Source organism: Perca flavescens, chromosome 2, assembly GCF_004354835.1.
Source record: "Perca flavescens isolate YP-PL-M2 chromosome 2, PFLA_1.0, whole genome shotgun sequence".
In the NCBI taxonomy this organism is placed as follows: domain Eukaryota; kingdom Metazoa; phylum Chordata; class Actinopteri; order Perciformes; family Percidae; genus Perca; species Perca flavescens.
The window spans coordinates 30,408,053-30,428,780 of NC_041332.1; the positions used below are offsets into that span (position 1 = coordinate 30,408,053).

Consider the following 20,728-nt stretch of genomic DNA (forward strand, 5'->3'; position numbering starts at 1 on the left):
TTCTCCCTCTGGGTGTGTCTGTGTGAACCTGCATGCATTTTTTTTTTGTAGATTGAGAGGCATGACAGCTGTGCTTACGACTACCTGGAGGTCCGAGACGGCCCTCTTGAGACTAGCCCTCTGATTGGTCGATTCTGTGGCTACGACAAACCTGAGGACGTGCGCTCCACCTCACACACACTGTGGATGAAGTTTGTCTCAGATGGCACGGTTAACAAGGCTGGATTTGCTGCTAACTTTTTCAAAGGTGTGTGTGTGTGTGTGTGTGTGTGTGAGTTGATTATGTTTCCTTACATGGCTTTATAACCAAAGCCTTCCTTATGTGTGTGAAAATAAATGTGCGCTGACGTGTGTGTTTTTCAGAGGAGGATGAGTGTGCCAAGCCAGACAATGGTGGTTGTGAACAGAGGTGTGTAAACACTCTCGGCAGCTTCAAGTGTGCCTGTGACCCGGGCTACGAACTGGCTCCTGACAAGAAGAGCTGTGAAGGTAACTGTGTGTGTGCTGAATTCATGTTTGTATGTGCATTCCTTTGTATGCCGCTGTGTGTTTCTGTAGGATATGAGTCTAACTCTTCAGTGAAAAAACATCCGAGCAGCCTCCATCAACAGGAAAAAACATGCCTCGCTGCTCCAGTGCCACAAATGCAGTGAAGGTCCTTTAATTCCACAAAATAGATTAACTACCCGTAATGACCCACATACTGAAACAACTGAACAAAACCAGTTTTGAGGCAGAGAGAGAAAAAGCTATGCTGGTAAAATATCCAAATTGTGGTTTTGCTGTATTTCTTTGAAGAGCAGTAGTTACTTTGGCATCCCCAGTGAATTAATGTGTGGGAAAATCATGTAGAAAGTGGATGAAAAAAAAGAAGAAAAAAAAAAGTAATATATATAAATACATCTGTCGTTTGTATATACAATTACAGTGACGTTTGGTCTCATTTCACCATGCCCACGTCAAAAAGAAGAAATAGTTGGAGAAATGCTCAGCTCTGCCAAGTACAACAATAATAAATATGGTCAGGAGAAATAATGGGGTATTGAGAGAAATTGAGTTGTAGTGTGAGGAGAATGCTGTAGGGATCAGTACAGGTATTATGGTGTCTTGTGAGTGACCTGCATTAGCTCATGTTACCTACTTCCCCTTAAAAATGAACAAACATCCATAGTAACGAATTTCCTTGGGGTAATTCTGGTGTCCCAATGGTTAGCACTGTGGCCTCACAGCAAGAAGGTTCTGGGTTTAAATCCAGGTTGTTCTGGGCCTTTCCGGTTTCCCCCACCATCAAAAAACATGTACTAGGTTCTCCAGTCAGTGCCCTTGATCAAGGCACTGGCTCAAATCTGGAGATCCCGGGCGCTGTAAATGGCTGCCCACTGCTCCCTTGAGGGATGGGTTAAATGCAGAAAATACATTTCGCTATGTGTATGTGACAAGTACCTTTACCTTTTATTCTTCCTTGTGGCTCGTAAAACATGTAAAGTAAACATATATATATATATATATATAATTTCCTAGGTGTATGACGTGTATGTGTGTGTGTGTGTTGTGAATTGTTTGTGTGTTTCCAGCGGCATGTGGCGGTCTCCTCTCTAAGTTAAACGGGACCATCAGCACTCCTGGTTGGCCTAAAGAGTATCCGCCCAACAAGAACTGTGTGTGGCAGGTGGTCGCTCCCAATCAGTACCGCATCTCCATGCAGTTTGAGGCCTTCGAGCTGGAGGGTAATGAGGTTAGTGTGTGTGTGTGTGTGTGTGTGTGTGTGTGTGTGTGTGTGTGTGTGTGTGTGTGTGTGTGTCAATTCTACGGAGCTGCTAAGCATAGTAGCCGCCTTGTGGATGAGTGTTACAAGAACCTTATTATTTGTGTGTTTAGGTGTGTAAATATGATTACGTGGAGGTGCGCAGCGGCCTTTCGTCCGACTCAAAGCTGCATGGTAAATACTGTGGCACTGAGGTCCCTGAGGTCATCACCTCTCAATATAACAACATGAGAATTGAATTCAAGTCTGACAACACCGTCTCCAAGAAAGGCTTCAAGGCTCACTTCTTCTCAGGTAAGACACGTGTTACACCTCTGTGTGTGTGTGTGTGTGTGTGTGTGTGTGTGTGTTTTCAGTGGGTGGGCAGAGCAGTGTATTCTGTTTGGAACATACGGATGGACAATGGAGAAGTTAATTATGCTGCAGCAGCATTATGAGAAGCTTCTAGTGTTGATATTTTGATACTTTAATTTCAGCCTGAAACTGGCTCGCAACTGGAATTCATTGTAATGATATAAAGTGTAAAAGCTCACCTGGTTTTTCACCTGCAGACTATTTCCATCCTTATAACAACATTGATATCGGATGAACCTGTAACTCCCCCCAAAATGTTTTTGAATGGAAATTGCCATCTGTCAACTGCTGGTGCAAGATGGAGCGCAAAACCAGGGTCATTACCTGTCCTCCCCCCGCCCACACACACACACACTACCTCCATACCTTTACTTTTCACTGTGCTACATGAACGTCACACTCATACCTGCATTTGCATGGGGTGTTGGCACTGAACATATTGTATATAGATGTGTACTTTTTACATTCCTGATTCCTGCGCTGCCCACCTCCATTGTGTGTTAATTTGTGTGTATTTCTGCTTGCATGTTTTTTAGTATTTGTGGAAATATCCATACTGTATGTTATGTGTGCACACCCCTCTGTCTTACCGTTGCTGTATCTGTCTGTCATGCTGTGTCTCCTGAGCCTCAACTGGCTCTCAGGCCTCCTGCACACCCACCCACCCTGCACTCTGCCCTCTCTCCCTCAGACAGGCTGGCTCTGTGTCAGGAGCGTTTGATTGTGTTTGAGTCATGCCAGGACATAAAGCGCGGGCGCTCTCCCAATCGTGGCCATTTCAACAACAAGCTGGCAACCTCATCAAAGGTCAGAGGTAACATGACCTCACAATCGGAATCTCTGATTGGCTCTGGTCTACCGTGTGACGAGGGAATGGATGGATCCTGTTTTAATGACGTGGATCATTATTTAATCCATTCTCCTCCCGAGGGAAACATGTGCTTTGTCCCAATTCCATGCAGCATTTTAATAATACTGATTGTATTTGTACAATACAATACAATATTAACATTTAGCAACTTTCAGCAGAATATCGTTATACAAATTTCTGCAATCTAAATGAATGATCGCATACAAGCTGCAATTAAAAACTAAAATAAATTGTTATTGAAATTTTGTTTTACACTGTAATGATCTCACATATACAGTGGGACACAGTTCGTTGCTTTGTTTCATTATTTTATTTTTATTTTATGACTTTGCAGACATTTGCCATATTGTGATATTTTTTATTTTTTATTTGAAAATGTCATTTGCAGTAGGCACACTATTAATGTGCTGTACTATTTTGTAGTAAAAGGAAATAATTAATGCACTAATGGACGCCAACCAAACTGCAACCTGCTGCAGCCAGTTTTAAATTTGGAAATCTCCCAAATTGAAATATTATTACTTTTTTATTGTCTAATAATCTGTTCCAAAAATGTCCCAACTTTCCACTGTTTATTTAAATTTGAAATTAAATTAAATTTAGTTAAATTAAATTTTAATTTGTTGGAGCTGTGAGAAGGTTCTTCCTTTCTGTTGTGCATTGCGTCATAGGACAAAAGTGTCATTATTACCACATTAAAAAAATCAAATAAACATAGTAAGTATGCATATTATTGCTTAATTCTCTTTTTAAGCATGAACCCACTCAGAGCCAATACGTAGTAATGGAATTGGGACACAGCTATGATTCCCCAGTAAAAACACAACAAATATCCCCTACTCGCTGTTGAAGGGATGAATTTGTTGCATGTTAACATAACAGATAATAACAATTTTAGGAAGTTGTTCTGAAGAAAAGATCCAAATTTCTCTTTTCTTACTTTAACAGTTGCGCTAACTAAATGGGAAATGGCGGAACATGTCCAAAAGGCAACTTCAATGTAACATTTCGGCCGCTTCCTCCACCATAAGAGGAAGTAAGCTGTCACTTGGATGTGCTCGTAAAAATTAAACTACCTGCAGAACACCTGGAAGTTAAAGTGCTCAGTGAGAGAAATTAGTTAGAGAAATTACTTCCTCAGATAGATTGTGTGTGTGTGTGTGTGTGTGTGTGTGTGTGTGTGTGTGTGTGTGTGTCAAAAGTTGCTGTGTGAGTGGCTCTTCTATTGTCAGAAGCTTTTTGTTGGCAAAGATCCATCAGCTTTAGGGAGGTCCATTCGGCCTCCCACACACTACTAATCCATGTGAGTGTGCACGTGTGTGTGTGTGTGCGTGTGTGTGTGCGCATGTGGGCTTGACCTGAAGAAAGCTACAATGAATACTGTGTAGCATCAACCGAAAAGCTTCTTAGCCTCTGATAGGGTGAGACTGAGCCCACAATAGCACCGTAATACCACATCAGACACACACACACACACACACACACACACACACACACACACACACACACACACACACACACACACACACACAGGGAGAAGAGGATTTAGTGGTTTCATTAAAAGCAGATCTAGTTTGATTCACAAGCTTGAGTTGAGGTGAGACTCGGCGTCTGTGTCTAATCTCACATCTCTTTATAGGAATCTGACTCTCACTCACAGACACAAACACACTCTGTCTCCCACACTCTCCCTTCTACATGCTCTGTCTTCCTGAGCGGTCATCTGTAAATCCCCACCTCTCTGTTTCTGTCTCTGACACCATCACTGTTGTCAACATGGCAGCCCCACACAGAGCGAGTCTTCCCTTCCCCTTCCACCTCCACCCTGTTCAGTTTCACTAAAAAGGGCTTTGTCATCACCCAGCCACACTGAGGAGAAGCCATGTGGTAAGAAGAAGCCACAAATTAAAGAACGAGGGAGAGAAAATGAGCGAGAAGCGAGAAAACCCCTGTGTTCTTTCAGTTTGTTTTTTAAGGCTAAAGCTATTCAAACATTTTAACCTCTTAACCAGCAGCTGCCTGCCAGCCATTATAAACTCATGCTGTGCCGCCAAACATTGTTCACTTTTACAGACAACTTTATTTCAAGTTCTTGTGGAGAAGTAAATCTCCAAAGATACCAAATATGTTAGGCTGGATTTTGGGTGAAATGTGTATAAAAACTTTGACAAGACAACTGGAAATGGTGCAGCCAATTCACAATGAAGCCTTAAGGTTTGAATATTTCACTTACTGTAAAGATCATATAGCTTCAATGAAGAGGGATGTCTGATATTTTTGCTGCTGCAACACCATTATTTCCCATTTTTTTGGGATCAATAATAAAAAAATCTATCTAAATCAATAACTGATCCAGAATATCATTGTCAGACAGTGTGGTGTAAGAGTTCAAAAACCTTAACGGCACTTGAGGCAAAACACAGGGGGAAAACCGATTGTTAAAGAGTAATTTGGCATTTCGGGGAAATACTGTATTCATATTCTTGCAGAGAGTTAGATGAGAAGATCGAAACCCCTCTCACATCTTTATGGTAAATATGAAACTAGCAAGCAGCTGGTTAGCTTAACTTAGCACAAAGACTGGAAACAGCGTAAAACATCTAACCCGGCTTCATCCAAACAGACATCGAAGCCCACTTAAAGCTCACTAATTCACACATTGTATATCGTTAAAACCAAAGCGTAAAAAACTAAATCCTAAATCAGTTCACTTGCCTTGCTGTATTGATATTATGGTATCTCAGTAGTATATCCAGTTATGTTAATGAGGTAATTATTTGTGCCAAGTAAGGTATTAATTAGCAAGAAGATCATGATAACTGTTATAGTTGATTTCATGTAACTCAACTATGTGTCAAGAAGATCCATTTTCCTTGTTTGTATGCAACTGTATGAAGGAAAGGTTTTTAAAATTGAATCAATTTATTCACGGGGGAATTTCTGGTCTACATTAAGGCGTCACCATGACAACTTAATGCCCCACATATCCTACCATGTGTTGCGGTGGTGAACATAAAAATGACAGAGAAGTAGGTCTCCAGTATCTTTCCACATTTAGGACACCATGCTCATTATAATACGTGATGACAGAAGCTCTCGTCACATTTGTACAGTTTCTCTTCAGTTGGCTGAGTGAACACATCAGATTGATTTAGCAGTGGTGGTTTGGCCCGAGGAGAGCGCAGCTGATCTGAAAACAGCTGCTCTGGTCAGAGACGTCTCAGAGCAAAGGTGGAGTTTGACCACAGAGCAACCATAATCACAAACCCCAGGGGCAGCACATAGACAGTTTTACAGGCCAACACAACCACACACAGTAACTAACTTAACCCTTTGTAGTTGTCTGTTGTTGCTTGAACTTCAACTTCTGTGGATGCTTTCTTCTGTTACACCTTCCTTTCCTTTCTTTAATTAATATTTCAAAACAATTGGGCTCCAGACAATATTTAAATCTGCGATGACTCTTGCACCCTTCGCTAAGGCCATTAGTTGCTGGTCAAGCCTTCCATTCTAGTACAGCACATATGCAGTTTGCAATGATAACAGTAGTAGATTGACCACTCAAAATTCTTTGTAGTTCTGTAACAATGGGTCCCAGATTTACCACAGAGGTAAACAAAAGCAGGCTTTTCATTTCTAGCTAGCGACCGTCAATTTTGCTGGTTAAAATCACAGCTAAATAGTTACAAGAACCCTGTAAGGATCTTAAATATGTATTTGATGACTACATGCATGACATAATGCTAAAAGAATGAGGCAAAAGCTATGTGTCCCGGACAAAAAGTCAGCATCCACACCGACAACGTAAAAGACATGAAAATACAGTAGAGCTGCAGCATTGTTCTTATATTGCAAGCAACACTGAGATTTATTTATGCTTTATATACACTTGTACAAGAAAAAAGGCTTTGGGAAAGTGGATTAACCAATGAGTTTGGCAAAAGTAACGCTATCTTATGTAATGGAGTGTAAACTTCCCCAAATCCAATAAAGTGCAGGAGCCGCTAACACTCTGACATACAGTACATATTAAACAGTGGATGTGTCAGTCCTGAACAGGGCCTTTTTTAACGTAACCCAACAAAATAATGTAGTTAGCTAATGAAATGGAAGTAGTGCTCGATTACTACTAGTTCGGTGGGCGTGTTAACGTTTGCAGCTTACGTTAGGTCAGACTACACTTTTGGTGTTATGTTTTTGGTTCAAGAAATACAAAAAAAGATGAAGAAATCCAAAGCTTGACATGCCGGCTGTGCCAAGTAAAGCAGTTTTGGGGAGGGGTTTTGACATACTGTCCATTGACCATCATTCTTGGCTTTAACTCTCAGTTCTGTAATAAAAACTTTAACTTGAAAGGTGAATAATGAACAGTATATTGCAGTCTTACAGTTGTTATGGGTGATAATGTTTGCCTAGCGTGATTGCTGGATAGTTATGTTCATGTTCCTCATTATTTGTCACCTCCTTTTAATTTGTACTGTAGTTTTTTTGTTGACCTTACCTTCCTAAGTTGATTTGATTTCCGTCTGGTTTGTTTCTCCACCTCTGCCTTTCCCCTGCAGTCTGTCACTCACTCCCTTTCTTATCATCTTTTTTTTCTTTTGCAAAGGCTCTCCTCCCCTTCCTTAAGGTCTCATCTTTCCACTCCTCTCCCCTGCTCGACCTTTTGCGTCCCTCCACCCCTTCCCTCTTTTTTTTTTGCCGTTTCCACATGAGTGATGTGTTGCATGTGTATCTCTCACAGACAAAGATGAGTGCAGCAAGGACAACGGCGGCTGCCAGCACGAGTGCATCAACACAGTGGGCTCTTACGTTTGTCAGTGTCGCCATGGCTTTGTACTGCATGAGAACAAACATGACTGTAAGGAAGGTGGGTTTCACGTACATTCACATCAGCACACTCACTGGCATAAAAGCGGCGGAGTGCACATGCAGGTGCTGCCACATTCACACAAGCATGTGCTCATTCACAAGAACAGTCATCGTCCATCATACAACCCTTACTTTGTTTATCTACATCAGAGTCCACATGACAACAGAGTGGCTCTTTCCATTTGATGATAGTGTTATCTTCACATACAGTACATTAATCTCCATACTAGGAGCCTGAAAGCAGAGCTGTAGACTTTAGGCTTAAGATGTCGTATCAAGTCTCAAGCTCTCACCTGGTATAATACTGGAACAAAAACAAAATGCTTATGATGACTTGTGACTTGCTCTGAAAAAACTTGAGACTTGACTTTGACTTGCCTTAAAGGACTTCAGAACTAAAAACCTACTTCACTGAACCTAGACTTGACTTGGAACAAGGAACTTGACATTTACTTTGAAAGACTTGGACTTGACTCAAATGACTCAAGGCCCCAAAATACTTAAAAACAGCGCTGGTTGCTGGTACTGTAGCTCTGCTCACTGAGGCTTGACTTGGACTTGCCCTTTAGGACTTGAAACCTACTCTGAAGGACTTGAGACTTGAGTTGGACTTGTTTCAAATGTCATGCTTGACTTTGGCTCGCCCTAAAAGACTTGAGCTCTACTTTGATAAACTTGAAAGATGCAAAGATGCAGCACAAATTGACCGAACCAAGTTCAAGGTAAATAACGTAGAAATAGCCTACAAAGTTGTTAAATTATAAATCATATGTTATAAAATAAATACAGCATTTGTTTTGTGTGTATTGGTCCCGGTCCAGTGCTTTGGACTAACTTGAGACTTAATTTGAACTTGAAAACAGCTCTGTCTGCAAGTCACTAAGGCTGTGTTCACTGTGATGTCTGATTGTGTTTGTGTGTGAAAAGCAAACACAGATAGGGGAAAAGGCCTCAGTTTGACAGAAAACATAATTTATTATTTATTAAAAGCTTATAGCACATTCCCCTGTGCATGTGCACACACACACACACACACACACACACACACACACACACACACACACACACACACACACACACAAACACACACACACACAAAACTGTTGAATTGACATGTTATACTCAACTCTTTGAAGTTGAACTTTTGAACGCTTACACACACCACATCAACACTCACCCATATACTCACCTCACTAAAGGCTCCCTGTGCTGCTCGTAAAAACACTCATGTTTCAAACATCTGGGAGCTTGAAAGCATCGCATGTAGCGCTGTCTTCCTGTGTGTGTTTAAGTGTGTGTATGTGTGTGTTTAAGTGTGCATTATATCAGCTTGACCCAGTAACTTTGCAGAGTCATGTAAATCCCTCTTCCCATCACACAGCTTGTGTCCGTGTGTGTGTGGTTATGTACATACATACTTACATACATACATACAGTATGTGCGTGTGAAAGTTTCAAGACAAGGAGATGGACATTTAAAACAGACATAACTTTTTAGTGATATTAGTCACCTGCAGAAGTGTTTGACACTGTAAGACAGTGGAAAAGAAAAGAGTGCCAGAAAGACAAAAAAACTGTATTTTTTTATGGTCTCAGGGATCTTGTTTAATCGCTTTCGTGAAAGGAAGACATCTGTCAACCATGAGACTGTTTGGTTATTTAATTGATTTCTGGTAAAAAAATAAATAAATAAATAAATAAATAAACTATTACATTTCCTGTTAACGTGATCATGTGAAATGATAGTTTGCTATGTCAGACAACACAATTATGACACCATTTATTGCTCAAATCTGTATCCTGTCAGTAGCTAGATTTTTTTAAAGGTGTGAGAGTCTTTTGTAACAATGGTGTCTGTGGAATATGACGTCTGTATTTAACACTTTGCCTGTTAGAAGACTCTCCTTTTACATTTATACATTGTTCTTGTAAGTTCATCCATCTCATTCTGTACATGGGTTCAGTTTGTCTGACTCTAAATAAAAACTGTCACTCTGGAATACATCTTGTCGTCTTGTGCATGCCTGCTGCCTCCCATCACCTTCATGAAGCCATTCATTTTTCTCACACACACACAAATGCCATGTGTGACTGTGAGGGCTGCTGTGGATAGCTTCCGTTGCTGTTATTTTAACTGATACAAACTCCAGGAGGAAAGCAGTCAGCAACTTCGACCAGAAATAATTGCTAAACAGTTGTTAGCATGCTACAATATTAGCTCACAGTTGATATGTTATCTTGTAAAGTATATATACGAATGATGTTGCTATTGCTCAGCAGTGCGGAGTCAGGGAGTATCAACAAAGCAATAACAGAGCAGTTGACTACAAATGAAAAATAGATTTTTGGCTAACTCTGGCGCATTTACAGTAATATTTATTAATGTGCACAGAATCTGTTAGACTAATAAATACATCAGTAAAATAGACTACTGAGTAACTGCCCCTGTAACATTATAGAGTAGCAATGTGGACAAAGCTGCAGGTCCCAGAGGTACCTTTTCTTCCTTGACTTGGACTTTTCTCAAATAACTTGAGACTCGAATTATATTGGCTCCAAAACGCTTAAAAACAGGTTGGTTGCTGGTAGCTCTGTTAACTTGACTTGACTTGGACCTGCTCTTTAGAACTTAAGATGTACTTTAAAAGACTTGAGACTTGTCTTAAATGACTTGCTTGACTTGGACTTACATCTAAGATGCAGCCCAAACCGAGCAGGTGCAAATCAGAGTTGTAGCTTTCAACTGGGTTGAGATCTGTGACTGTGAAGGCCAGAGCATGTGATTCACATCATTTTCATTCCTATCAAATCAGTCAGTGACCTCTTGTGCAATGTATCGATGCATCTAAACTCATTATGTTTCTCTTTTTATTTTTATTATATATTTATTGGGGGTTTTACTTTATGTGTGTCACTTGACTGTCGTTGCTGAACTCATCCGGATTGGATCTTGAATCCTGAAAGGGATTTGACTGAAATTGCTGGACACATTAACAATCTCGTAACCGTGGCCTGCAAAACAAAACAAGAAATGTGCGAGGAACATAGTTTTGAGCTCAATAATTCGACGTCTAGGATCTGATCCTACACATCCTGTGTTTTTAGGATCCATTTCCTAAACATCCAATCAACAAGGGCTTAGATTTTAGATAGAAGTGTTTTCAATAAGTACTGTGTTTTGTGGGAATGTTTAAAACAGTCTGAATGTAACTATAAGCACAACAATTCCCTTTTCTCTGCATTGGATCCATATAATGGATTTTTGCTTCTGCTTCTATAAATGACATCCACGTTTAAATATTGTAGGTAATGGATGACTTGTACCACTACTAATAGAGAGTTTTTTTTATGTACTATACTCCATCCATGCAAAGTACAAAAGGCTAACTGTAGCAGTGTGTTTGTTTAAAGCATGCGGGCATGCTTCCATGTGAAATTCACACTAAACTTGTCATCAGGATGTTTCTTTGAAATATTTTCTCTCTCTTTTGGTTCTCTTGTTTCTCTCCTTCCTGTTCCCTTTCCATTTCCTCTGACCTTTTCCTGTGCAGCCATGATTTTAACTTCCTCTCTATGTGTGTGCTTGCGTGTTTCTGTGTGTGTGGATATGTGTGTTCAGCTGAGTGTGAGCATAAGATCCACAGCCCCAGTGGGACCTTGAGCAGCCCAAACTGGCCAGACAAGTATCCCAGCCGAAAGGAGTGCACCTGGGACATCACAGCCACGCCGGGACACCGAATCAAGATAGTAAGTGTGTTGAAATAAGAGCAGATTTTGGGGCTAGCGAAGCCTTCTTAAAACCCTATACTTATAGCATTATTGCCCTTCTTCCCTTCCTCTTCACATTATTCTGTCTGTGAGGTCTCTCACATCACATCTTATGTTAAAACCTCAGGCTGCCCTCCCCCTTCTTTCTCTATGATCTCTCTATCCCATGTTCCACTTATGAAACCCAAATGTGAATGAGGGAGAAAGGGCACGTTTGTATATTCGGGCTAACTGCAAGCGTGTGCTCATGCGTTAGTAAGAGGCCTTGGGCAGTGGCCATCTGTGTCCCTGTGGCTTTCTGTGTGTGTGTGTGTGTGTGTGTGTGTGTGTGTGTGTGTGTGTGTGTGTGTGTGTGTGTTAAGCCTGCATGTGCGCACATGCACATGCATTTATGCATGCAAGCATTTATGTGTCACCACACGAGTTACTGCAGATACTTATTTAGAAATAAACTGACATATTATACTCTGCCGTGTGTATCATGGATTGAAGATAGTTGAGGCTGAAAAGTTCCACGTCTGACATGCATGATTTGTCTAAAGAGATAGAAGAGAGAGAGAGAGACAGAGATAGAGAGAGAGTTTGACAGAACGTTAGCTCAGACAGATGTTGTTTGCCTAACAATGTTAGCTTTGATGCAAATGGAGTTTCTCCTGACTCAGGTGGATTCACAGAAGATGCTTAACAGCGTTTGCAGGAGGTGATAGAGTGGCATCGACATACACACACACTGAGTCTAACCTTGATGCTGAAATTTTGTGATACACTTTTACGCTTTTTACCAACATAGACACATGCTGTAGACAACCAGCTGTGATGCAAGCTGCATTATTCGCATACTTGCTTGCATATCTTGTACCTGGACGATTATAGTACTATACAAATTATAGTACATGTACTAAGGGGGGCAGATCAGGTAGCCTCGTGAGACCGTCCTGATCTCGCAAGCTCCAGTTTTCCACTCGCAGATCAGTCTGGCATCTTGAGGCAGAGAACATATGGAGCCGTTAGCCAAACGACCGGGCCAATCAGCGTTGGTTTTGAGGTGGGTTAGGTGGTGATAGACAGATGGTTTATCCAATCAGCTAACCAGGATTTTCAGACAGCGGTAGCCGCTCGCTAATGCTTTTTTTCTCTTGGATCCTTCTTTTGGAATATTATTATATTCCTAAATTCTCGTTACACAAACGGCAAATATCCTTTACCGACATGTTTGCATGCTGAGCTAACGAGTTATGCTTTGCCTGCAGCAGCAGGGGCGGGCTTGTGGTTGTATTTTCATACGCTTCGTGGATCTGATTGGTTGATTTGGCCCGTCTATCACCAAAATAGGTGATAGACAGATGGTTCATCCAATCAGCTAACCAGTATTTCCGCCCCTTCCCAAAAGTTCTCCAACAGTTTCTAAATGTGTACAAGGTAAACATTGTGACTCGTGAGGATGTAACATTGTTAAACTTTAGATCAGGACAGAAAAAGCAGCAATGGCAACAAGCTCTGTTAGTTTCTCTTCAAACTGTTTAGCCATTATTGTTGTTATTTGTTTAGAGTCAGCTGCTAACCTGACCTTATACTGTATAGTGCACCCACTGTCCATGTGCTTAATAGCATCTTGCTGACATGTAACATTAATTTTTGAGGATGCATGCAAGCAACGATCCACAGGAATACAACATGTGTAGTTAAAAGCATTAACGATTATATTCAATAATGGTTAATATTCCTGATTTCTCGATTAACTATTTGGTCTATAAAACATTAGAAAATAGGTTAGAATCGTAATCACAATTCCTTAAAGCCCGGGATGATGTCTTCAAAGTGCTTGTTTTGTTCGACCAACAGTCCGAAACTTAAAGGTATTCAGTTTATTGTCACATAACACAAAGGAAATCAGCAATTCCTCTCATTTTAGAGGCTGGAACTAGGTAATGTTGGCATTCAAGCTTGAAAAATAATTTAATTCATCAATTTTTTTGTCTATTCATATTCTGTCAATCAATTAATCAGCTAATCTAACATGCGTTTTTATCTCGATCCGGAAAATGAAATTGGTCCTCACAAAAGACAGAAGTACAGGAGCTCACATGCCCATATTCACACAGTGTGCTTCAGATAATCCTCCTAAAGTCCACTAATGTTCCTCATGCAAATATAATAGTGCCTCCACACACACACACACACACACACACACACATTCCTGGTCTAGACACACAGTCAAATGTTAGGGATTTAACTCTTCACCTCACTTCCTCTCTGCAGCCACATGCTGAGCACGCTAGATGTTATCAAAATTGTCATCAACTGTCATTATTTAGTTTTGATAATCTCTTATCGCCGCTTACGTAACTGAAAACACATTACATCATCAGCTATGGTAACACATTTAGTAGTGTTTGCATGTTGTGAATGTGCGACTTCATGTGATTTACACACATATACACACAAATTGTGAAATTTGTTATTGTGTGTGTGTGTGTGTGTGTGTGTGTGTGTGTGTGTGTGTGTGTGTGTGTGTGTGTGTGTGCGCGTGCGTGCGTGTGCGTGCGTGTGTGTGCGTGTGTGTTGAGATTAGCTGGTGTGCTCTGTATATCCATAGTAATGACATCGCAGCGGGATATATTTAATACCAGAAATCTGAGCGTAGACATGAAGGTCATTCCGTTCTTGCTTCCTCACTCTCTGTCACACACATGCACACGGATACACACGGACACACACACACACACACGCACACACACACACACACACACACACACACACACACACACACTTGGGAATAGTAAACCGATCCACAAACCAGCATCTCACCCGAGCTACAGTTAGAAACATCTGGAAGCCATCCCGAGCCCAGAATCAAACACATTCAGCCCTCTCAGTAATGACATCCTCACATCAGCCCACCTTTTGCTCTGCTCTCTCCTTCCGCCTGGCTGGTAAAAATCAATGTGGTGCGGTGTTTGTGGTGGCGTGATGGAGCACGGTTCAGGAGACAATCAGAGAGGTGTGTGACTGTGTGGGTGAGAGGCCTACAAGGTGTTATGACTCAGCTCACGGTGACTTGATTAGATTAGGAATCGTGACACTGCGTACATGCATGTCAGCGTGTAAGCAATATGTAGGCAAAGGAACAGGCGTTCTGTAGATTTTTATTAAAGAATATGAAATGCAAATGTATTTATTTTGGTTTGAAAGAGTTTTAAAGGGAACAGCCTGAAAATGATTCATAGTATTTCTCAATAGTGTCTCATATTGTAGTAAACCATTACATAAGTTATTGGTGACACAAATTTGGGTTGTTTTTATATTAAAATTTGATCACATGACTATGTGTACCTGTAACCACTTTCAGCTCCTTTTTTGGTTTTCTTTACTGTTCCAGTTCACTCCCACCGCTGACATTGTGTCGTTTTTGGACTCATCAGGCAGATGTTTCCAGATGAAAAGCTATAAAAACTGACTATACGTTACCTTCACAGCACCAAATGCCTAACAGACAAACTAATATGTGACTAGCTGGTGACCATAGTGGAGCATTAAAAATCTAAAAAGCAAGATTATTTTCTCAGGAGTTGGTAGAGACCAAAAGAGAGCTTAAAAAGAATGGTTAGACTTTAATTTATCAGGTGGCCACGACTCCAAATGAATGATAATGTTGCTCCATATCAGCTGGATGTGTAAATTGGCAACTGTTTGCTAATGAGTTCTAGCCTGGCTCCGCCTTCCTACGGACTTACGCTCAATTTTCATTTTCCTTCAGTACTCCGTCTGGGTTCGCGGTATAGTGTTGGGTTTTCTCCAGCCAAATTTTTGCCGGTCCAATCAGGGAACAGAGGGAGTGGCTGAGAACGATGACGTTGAGGCCGTGCTCTAGAGTTGTAGTTTCGTAATGGCGCCGGAGAAAGATGCGAGCGAAGCCATTCGGTCCGTTGTGGCAATGGCTGCCGAATATCCAGAAGTTAAAGCCCGAGCAAGAACAATCTTTGCTGAGTTTTATTGGTGGCCATGATGTTTTGGCCCTGCTCCCCATTGGGTTCGGGAAAGGTTTGATTTTCTAGCTCGCTCCGTTAGTGGTGAAGGAGTTGGCTAAGGCTAACGCTAGCGATGGTAATGCTAAATATAAGCCTTGTCGGTCTCCCCTCTTGTTGCACATGCACATGATATATGTCACGACCACACATTGTTGATTAATTGGTTATGGCAGATCCAGAGTGGCTCTGGGCAGATCCAATAGTTTTAAACTTCAACAGAGTACCCGCCTTCAAGGAAGTTAACACTTGTCAATGGAGAGTGGCCAGACTCCAAGGGGGTAAGCCTCTCCCCAGAACACGTTGCTCCTATGGCGCCATTTTGATGCTGCCAAGCGTTTAAAGATTCTATTTGTCCATTGTTTATTTCTAAAGAAACACGACAATGTATAAAAGGCTCCATTACCTTGTACCTCACGTTATGGCTCCGTAGCAAACGTTTTTGTAAAAATAGACTAACGATTGTGTCATAACCACGCGACTTAATGTCGCATAGTAGAGGAATTACCATATAGTACAGGAGAAGCTCGCAGGCAGTTTCGACTGACATTCGCTGTTTAAGTTTAATTACTAATGTTAACTAGCATTTTAGTTAGCAATAATTAGCCTGTGCCTATGTTATCTCTTTACATATACCTACGCTCTCCTCTCCGTCTCTGTAAGATTGGGAATGATTGAGATTTCTCTTGGCACAGCTACCAGAAGACTTACAACTTTCAGACAGGTTGCTCACGTCCCATATATGTCTTCGAGCTCAGTTGGAGGCTGCTGGTGATGTGTTAAGTTTCCACTTCCACCAAGTTGCCACCAGTTATTGCAGGTTTAATTAAAGACTTGTTGCTGAGTAAAGCTTAGTAAAGTTGTCTAGCTTCTCCATCCAGCTACAATAACTCTGAGCTCAGGTGTGCCTTGTTTTTTAAATAAAATTAGTAGATCCCAATTCAGGAAATTGCTCACACATTAAAGACTCTAACAAAGGATGCACTCTTGTCATTAGTCTTTTTCTAATTTCTCTTCTCCTTTTCACTCTGATTTGCCTTTTGACTAACTTTCATTGTTGTTGCTCTCGGATTTTGCACCATGTTATCCATACGTGTACATACTGTAGGACATACTTTTGTGGCTTTGTTGTAAATTCCTGTGAAAAAATAAGAACATCACCAATATTTACATTATCTACACTGTATTTTACAGTAATTTGTGTACGACTGAGTTAGACAATCTCTCAATTCTGCTTCATTGCTTCACCCGCAAAACTAAACTGCTTTACTTCACAAAACGAAGAGGCCACAGATCATCCAGTGCAGACAGAACTAACGTCAGATTTCACTTACTTTCAGGGACCTCACCTTCAAAGGTTTTCACTGAAACTACCTTCTAACAAAGTAATAAAAGTCCCTATAAAAACTGTGGACAGCCAGGTCAACAATTAATCTTCCAACACCTTCTCACATCTCACTCAACGTCCTCTCACCCTCTCTGTCTCTACCTTTCCAGGCCTTCAACGAGTTTGAGATCGAGCAGCATCAGGAATGTGCATATGACCATTTGGAGGCCTTTGACGGGGACAGCGACACGGCAGCCATCTTGGGTCGATTGTGTGGCAGCAAGATCCCGGAGCAGTTGGTCTCCACCGGCAACAAGATGTACCTCCGCTTCATTTCTGACGCCTCAGTACAAAGGAAGGGCTTCCAAGCTACACATTCCACAGGTGTGTGTCTGTGTGGAAGCATATTTAAGTGTCACTTTATGCGCAACACTGTGTGAGTTTTTTGGATCTGCAAAGAGCATCACTCACATTCACCTGCTTAGCTTTCTCAAGTTTGAATTGTTTTTTAGAGCAATATCTACCTCTAGTGGTTCACACCAGCACATACACGATGAAAATCATTTCATTAAATCTAACAAGAGTTTATTGACTGTTTGGGACCAAACAAAATCTAACAAATGTCTTATTTTACAGATTAAAATGTCACTTTTTACTGATCATGTGTTTCTGCAGAGTGTGGAGGTCGTCTGAAAGCAGAAGCTCGCCAGAAGAACCTTTACTCTCATTCTCAGTTTGGAGACAATAATTACCCGGGTCACACTGACTGCGAGTGGCTGCTGACGGCCGAACAGGGCTACGGCATCGAGCTGAGCTTCATTACGTTTGAGGTAGAGGAGGAAGCTGACTGTGGTTATGACTACATCGAGCTGTACAACGGGTACGATGCCGACTCACATCGACTCGGTCGCTTCTGCGGTTCAGGGGTAAGATTTGATGTTCTTTTTAAAGGCTCATTTTTCATCTTTGATGTGAAAACCAACGATGAATTGATTTCACTAAGAAGTATTACTAGTGTAACCAAAGCCTGAAATATCCTATTCCTCTTTGCTATAGAGCATGCTATTGTTGTATAAATAACACGTCATAAGCCGCACCTTTACGCTGGGTTACATGTTCCTTCATTATGATGAACATGAGCACTCTACCCACATACACCATCCTGATGCCGTAAATACTCACTAGAGCACTAAAGGTGTATTATCCTGCAGATGAAATGAGTCCCCAACAAATATACCGTTTAGTCCTTTTTGAGTAACGTTTACTAATAACTACAGTGCCCAGCTGAAATTGTTCAATTTTTTTTTTTTAAACTAAAATAATAACACTTAGAAATGATGTAATTTAGCTTACGCTTTTATCCAAAGCAACTTACAATGCTATATATATATATATGTGTCAGAGGTAGCACCCCTCCAGAGCAACTAGGGGTTACATGTCTTGCTCAGGGACACATTGGTTGATGTATCACCGTGGGATTTGAACTCAGGTCTCCCACACCAAAGGAATGTGTCATATCCACTGCGCCATCACCACCAGAAATGATATGTTGGTGAACCAACGGGAGGAAGTCAGAAAGTATAGAGTTATGGACTAACACATTGTTTGTTTTGGTCTTTTCATACAATTTGTTGGCAATCAGATAAATATAGAATAGCAGCAGTCTTAGATTTAACTACAAACCTGTATACTTTGCATTATCGCTGTGGACTTAGATGTTTTATTCTTCCTGCCATTGCAGGCAGCTGTTAGTTTCAATTGTTTGGTATCAATATGTTATTAGCAGACTCTTGTTTTGCTTGAGTTGTGTAACCCATCATAGTATACACCAAAAATATATTTCCTGGGGTGCCTGGATAGCTCACCTGGTAGAGCGTGGGCCCCATGTACAGAGGCTCAGTCCTGCTGCAGGTTCAATTCTGACTTGTGGAATGTTGTTCCCCCTCTCTCTCTCCTTTCATGTCTAAACTCTCCTGTCAAATAAAGAATTGTGTCTTTTATTTTTCGTTAACGCAAAGTTCTTGTTCAGCTCCTTGTGTCAATATGAAAAATAGATACCCTTAAGAGAGAACAGTACTTGAGTAATTGTACCTTGTTATGTTCCACCAATGAGAATGACACAAGTTTCAAGAGTTTATTGATGTTAATATGGAATAAATGGGGACTATCTGGAAACTGGGAAAAATACACACACAACCTCCCTATCTATTAAACAACACACATAAAGAAGCTGTGACGTAAAGAATATTTGATATGTAGTTAATAGACTGAATTATACAAAACTCTGTGATGTGACCCTCCAAATGTCTGACAAACCCCTTCACATGCCTCTCTATCTTCCGTTCCTCAGCCCAGGGAGGAGATCTACTCGCCTGGAGGCGCTATGCTGATCCGTTTCCATAGCGACGACACAATCAGCAAGAAGGGCTTCCACATCCGCTACACGAGCACCAAGTTCCAGGAGAGCCTTCACACCAGGAAATGACCTCACACGCAGCCCGTGACCTCTGACCTCTGTGCGGCCCCCCCACCCCCCACCCCCTCCGCCACTGTCACCTTGACCTTCACCATGGCAACGAGAAAAGTACAGCCTGGAAGACGACACTTTACGTGAACATTAGTCTCCCCTCTGCGGCCCCGCACAGGTCATCGCGATGTGAGGACGAGGCAGGAAAAACAACGAGATAAGTTCATATGAGACGACTGAGTGAGCCATTTCTGTGGAGGAGATGGTTTTCATTACTGCACGTCGAGCTACCCTCAGTGTGGATACTCACAGTTGCAAAACAAAAGAGTACAAAACACACATAAACACACAAGATTCATATTCAGAATAATAAACTACGGATGCTTGAGGAACTGAGAAGCTTCTACCTAAAAGAAAAAAAGCATCCAACAAGGGAGTTTGGAGTCTTTTCTGACTCCTTGAAATGTGCAACTTACTGTGATCAGACGGCTGCTCATACCCAACAGTAACTGGGAGGAAACTCTAAAAGAGACATTTTTATTGCCTTTGATGCCTGGGAACTGGTCTCTTCAACCCAGCTCAGAACGGCTGCAGATGATTTTATTTCATGTCTTATTGTAAAAAAAACATTGTGTTTACTGTATGTGTGTCTGTGTGTACAGAGAAAAAGAACAAACAAAAGGCTGAAGGCCGTCATTTGCCCTTTTTGCTTAAAGCTTATGCAGACGACCATCGTGGAATGGGGAAAAAAATTGAAAACGTCGCAAATGGAGAATTTCCAAATCTGTGATGTTAATGTCAAGCCTTGCATTATGTTGTGTGTGTGTGTGTGTGTGTGCGTGTGTCCATGCTGTTTTTGAGTTTGCACCATCTTGTAACAAACTTTCATGGATGTTTCCAGTTTCATCTTCACCCCCCCCCCCCCCCAAAATAAAATGGAAATCGGAAGGGAATATTTTCACAGCTGTCTCTCGGAGTGACACTATTCTGATTGAAGGAGAGATTCCCATGGTGCTAAAAAATAAAAATACACTGAATGACAGATGACTGCGGTTGGAAGTAAAGGTTTTCAATAGGAGACACAGTCAGTGTGCAAACAGCACACTGCATCAACAGCACTAGTCCTGTGGAACTACAATATTGCCTTAGAACCAAAATGTATGCTGTCGTTGGTCGCCCCTATGCTCTTGTGTCAGCGGAGTGTCTTTGAGGTTTTATGGCAGCGGATTTCATTTGTTTGGAGATCTTGAATGGTTTTATTGTTAACAAAAACATGGGA

The 20,728-nt window shown here is 41.3% G+C and overlaps 1 protein-coding gene across 3 annotated transcripts in view; it reads left to right on the plus strand.

The window, feature by feature from the left end:
* tll1 (tolloid-like 1) overlaps positions 1-19,488 on the plus strand; it is a 60,427-nt gene extending 40,939 nt beyond the window's left edge. For 2 of the 3 annotated variants that reach the window (XM_028592309.1, XM_028592315.1), the window contains 10 exons: positions 52-247; positions 364-489; positions 1,575-1,735; positions 1,879-2,059; positions 2,811-2,933; positions 7,735-7,860; positions 11,482-11,609; positions 17,153-17,366; positions 17,658-17,908; positions 19,333-19,488. In XM_028592309.1, coding sequence (XP_028448110.1) covers positions 52-247; positions 364-489; positions 1,575-1,735; positions 1,879-2,059; positions 2,811-2,933; positions 7,735-7,860; positions 11,482-11,609; positions 17,153-17,366; positions 17,658-17,908; positions 19,333-19,467 — 1,641 coding nt within the window. In that variant the 3' untranslated portion in view covers positions 19,468-19,488. The remainder of the gene's footprint in view (positions 1-51; positions 248-363; positions 490-1,574; positions 1,736-1,878; positions 2,060-2,810; positions 2,934-7,734; positions 7,861-11,481; positions 11,610-17,152; positions 17,367-17,657; positions 17,909-19,332) is intronic. The other variant, XM_028592327.1, reaches the window with a different exon arrangement.
* Positions 19,489-20,728: the final 1,240 nt, after the last annotated feature.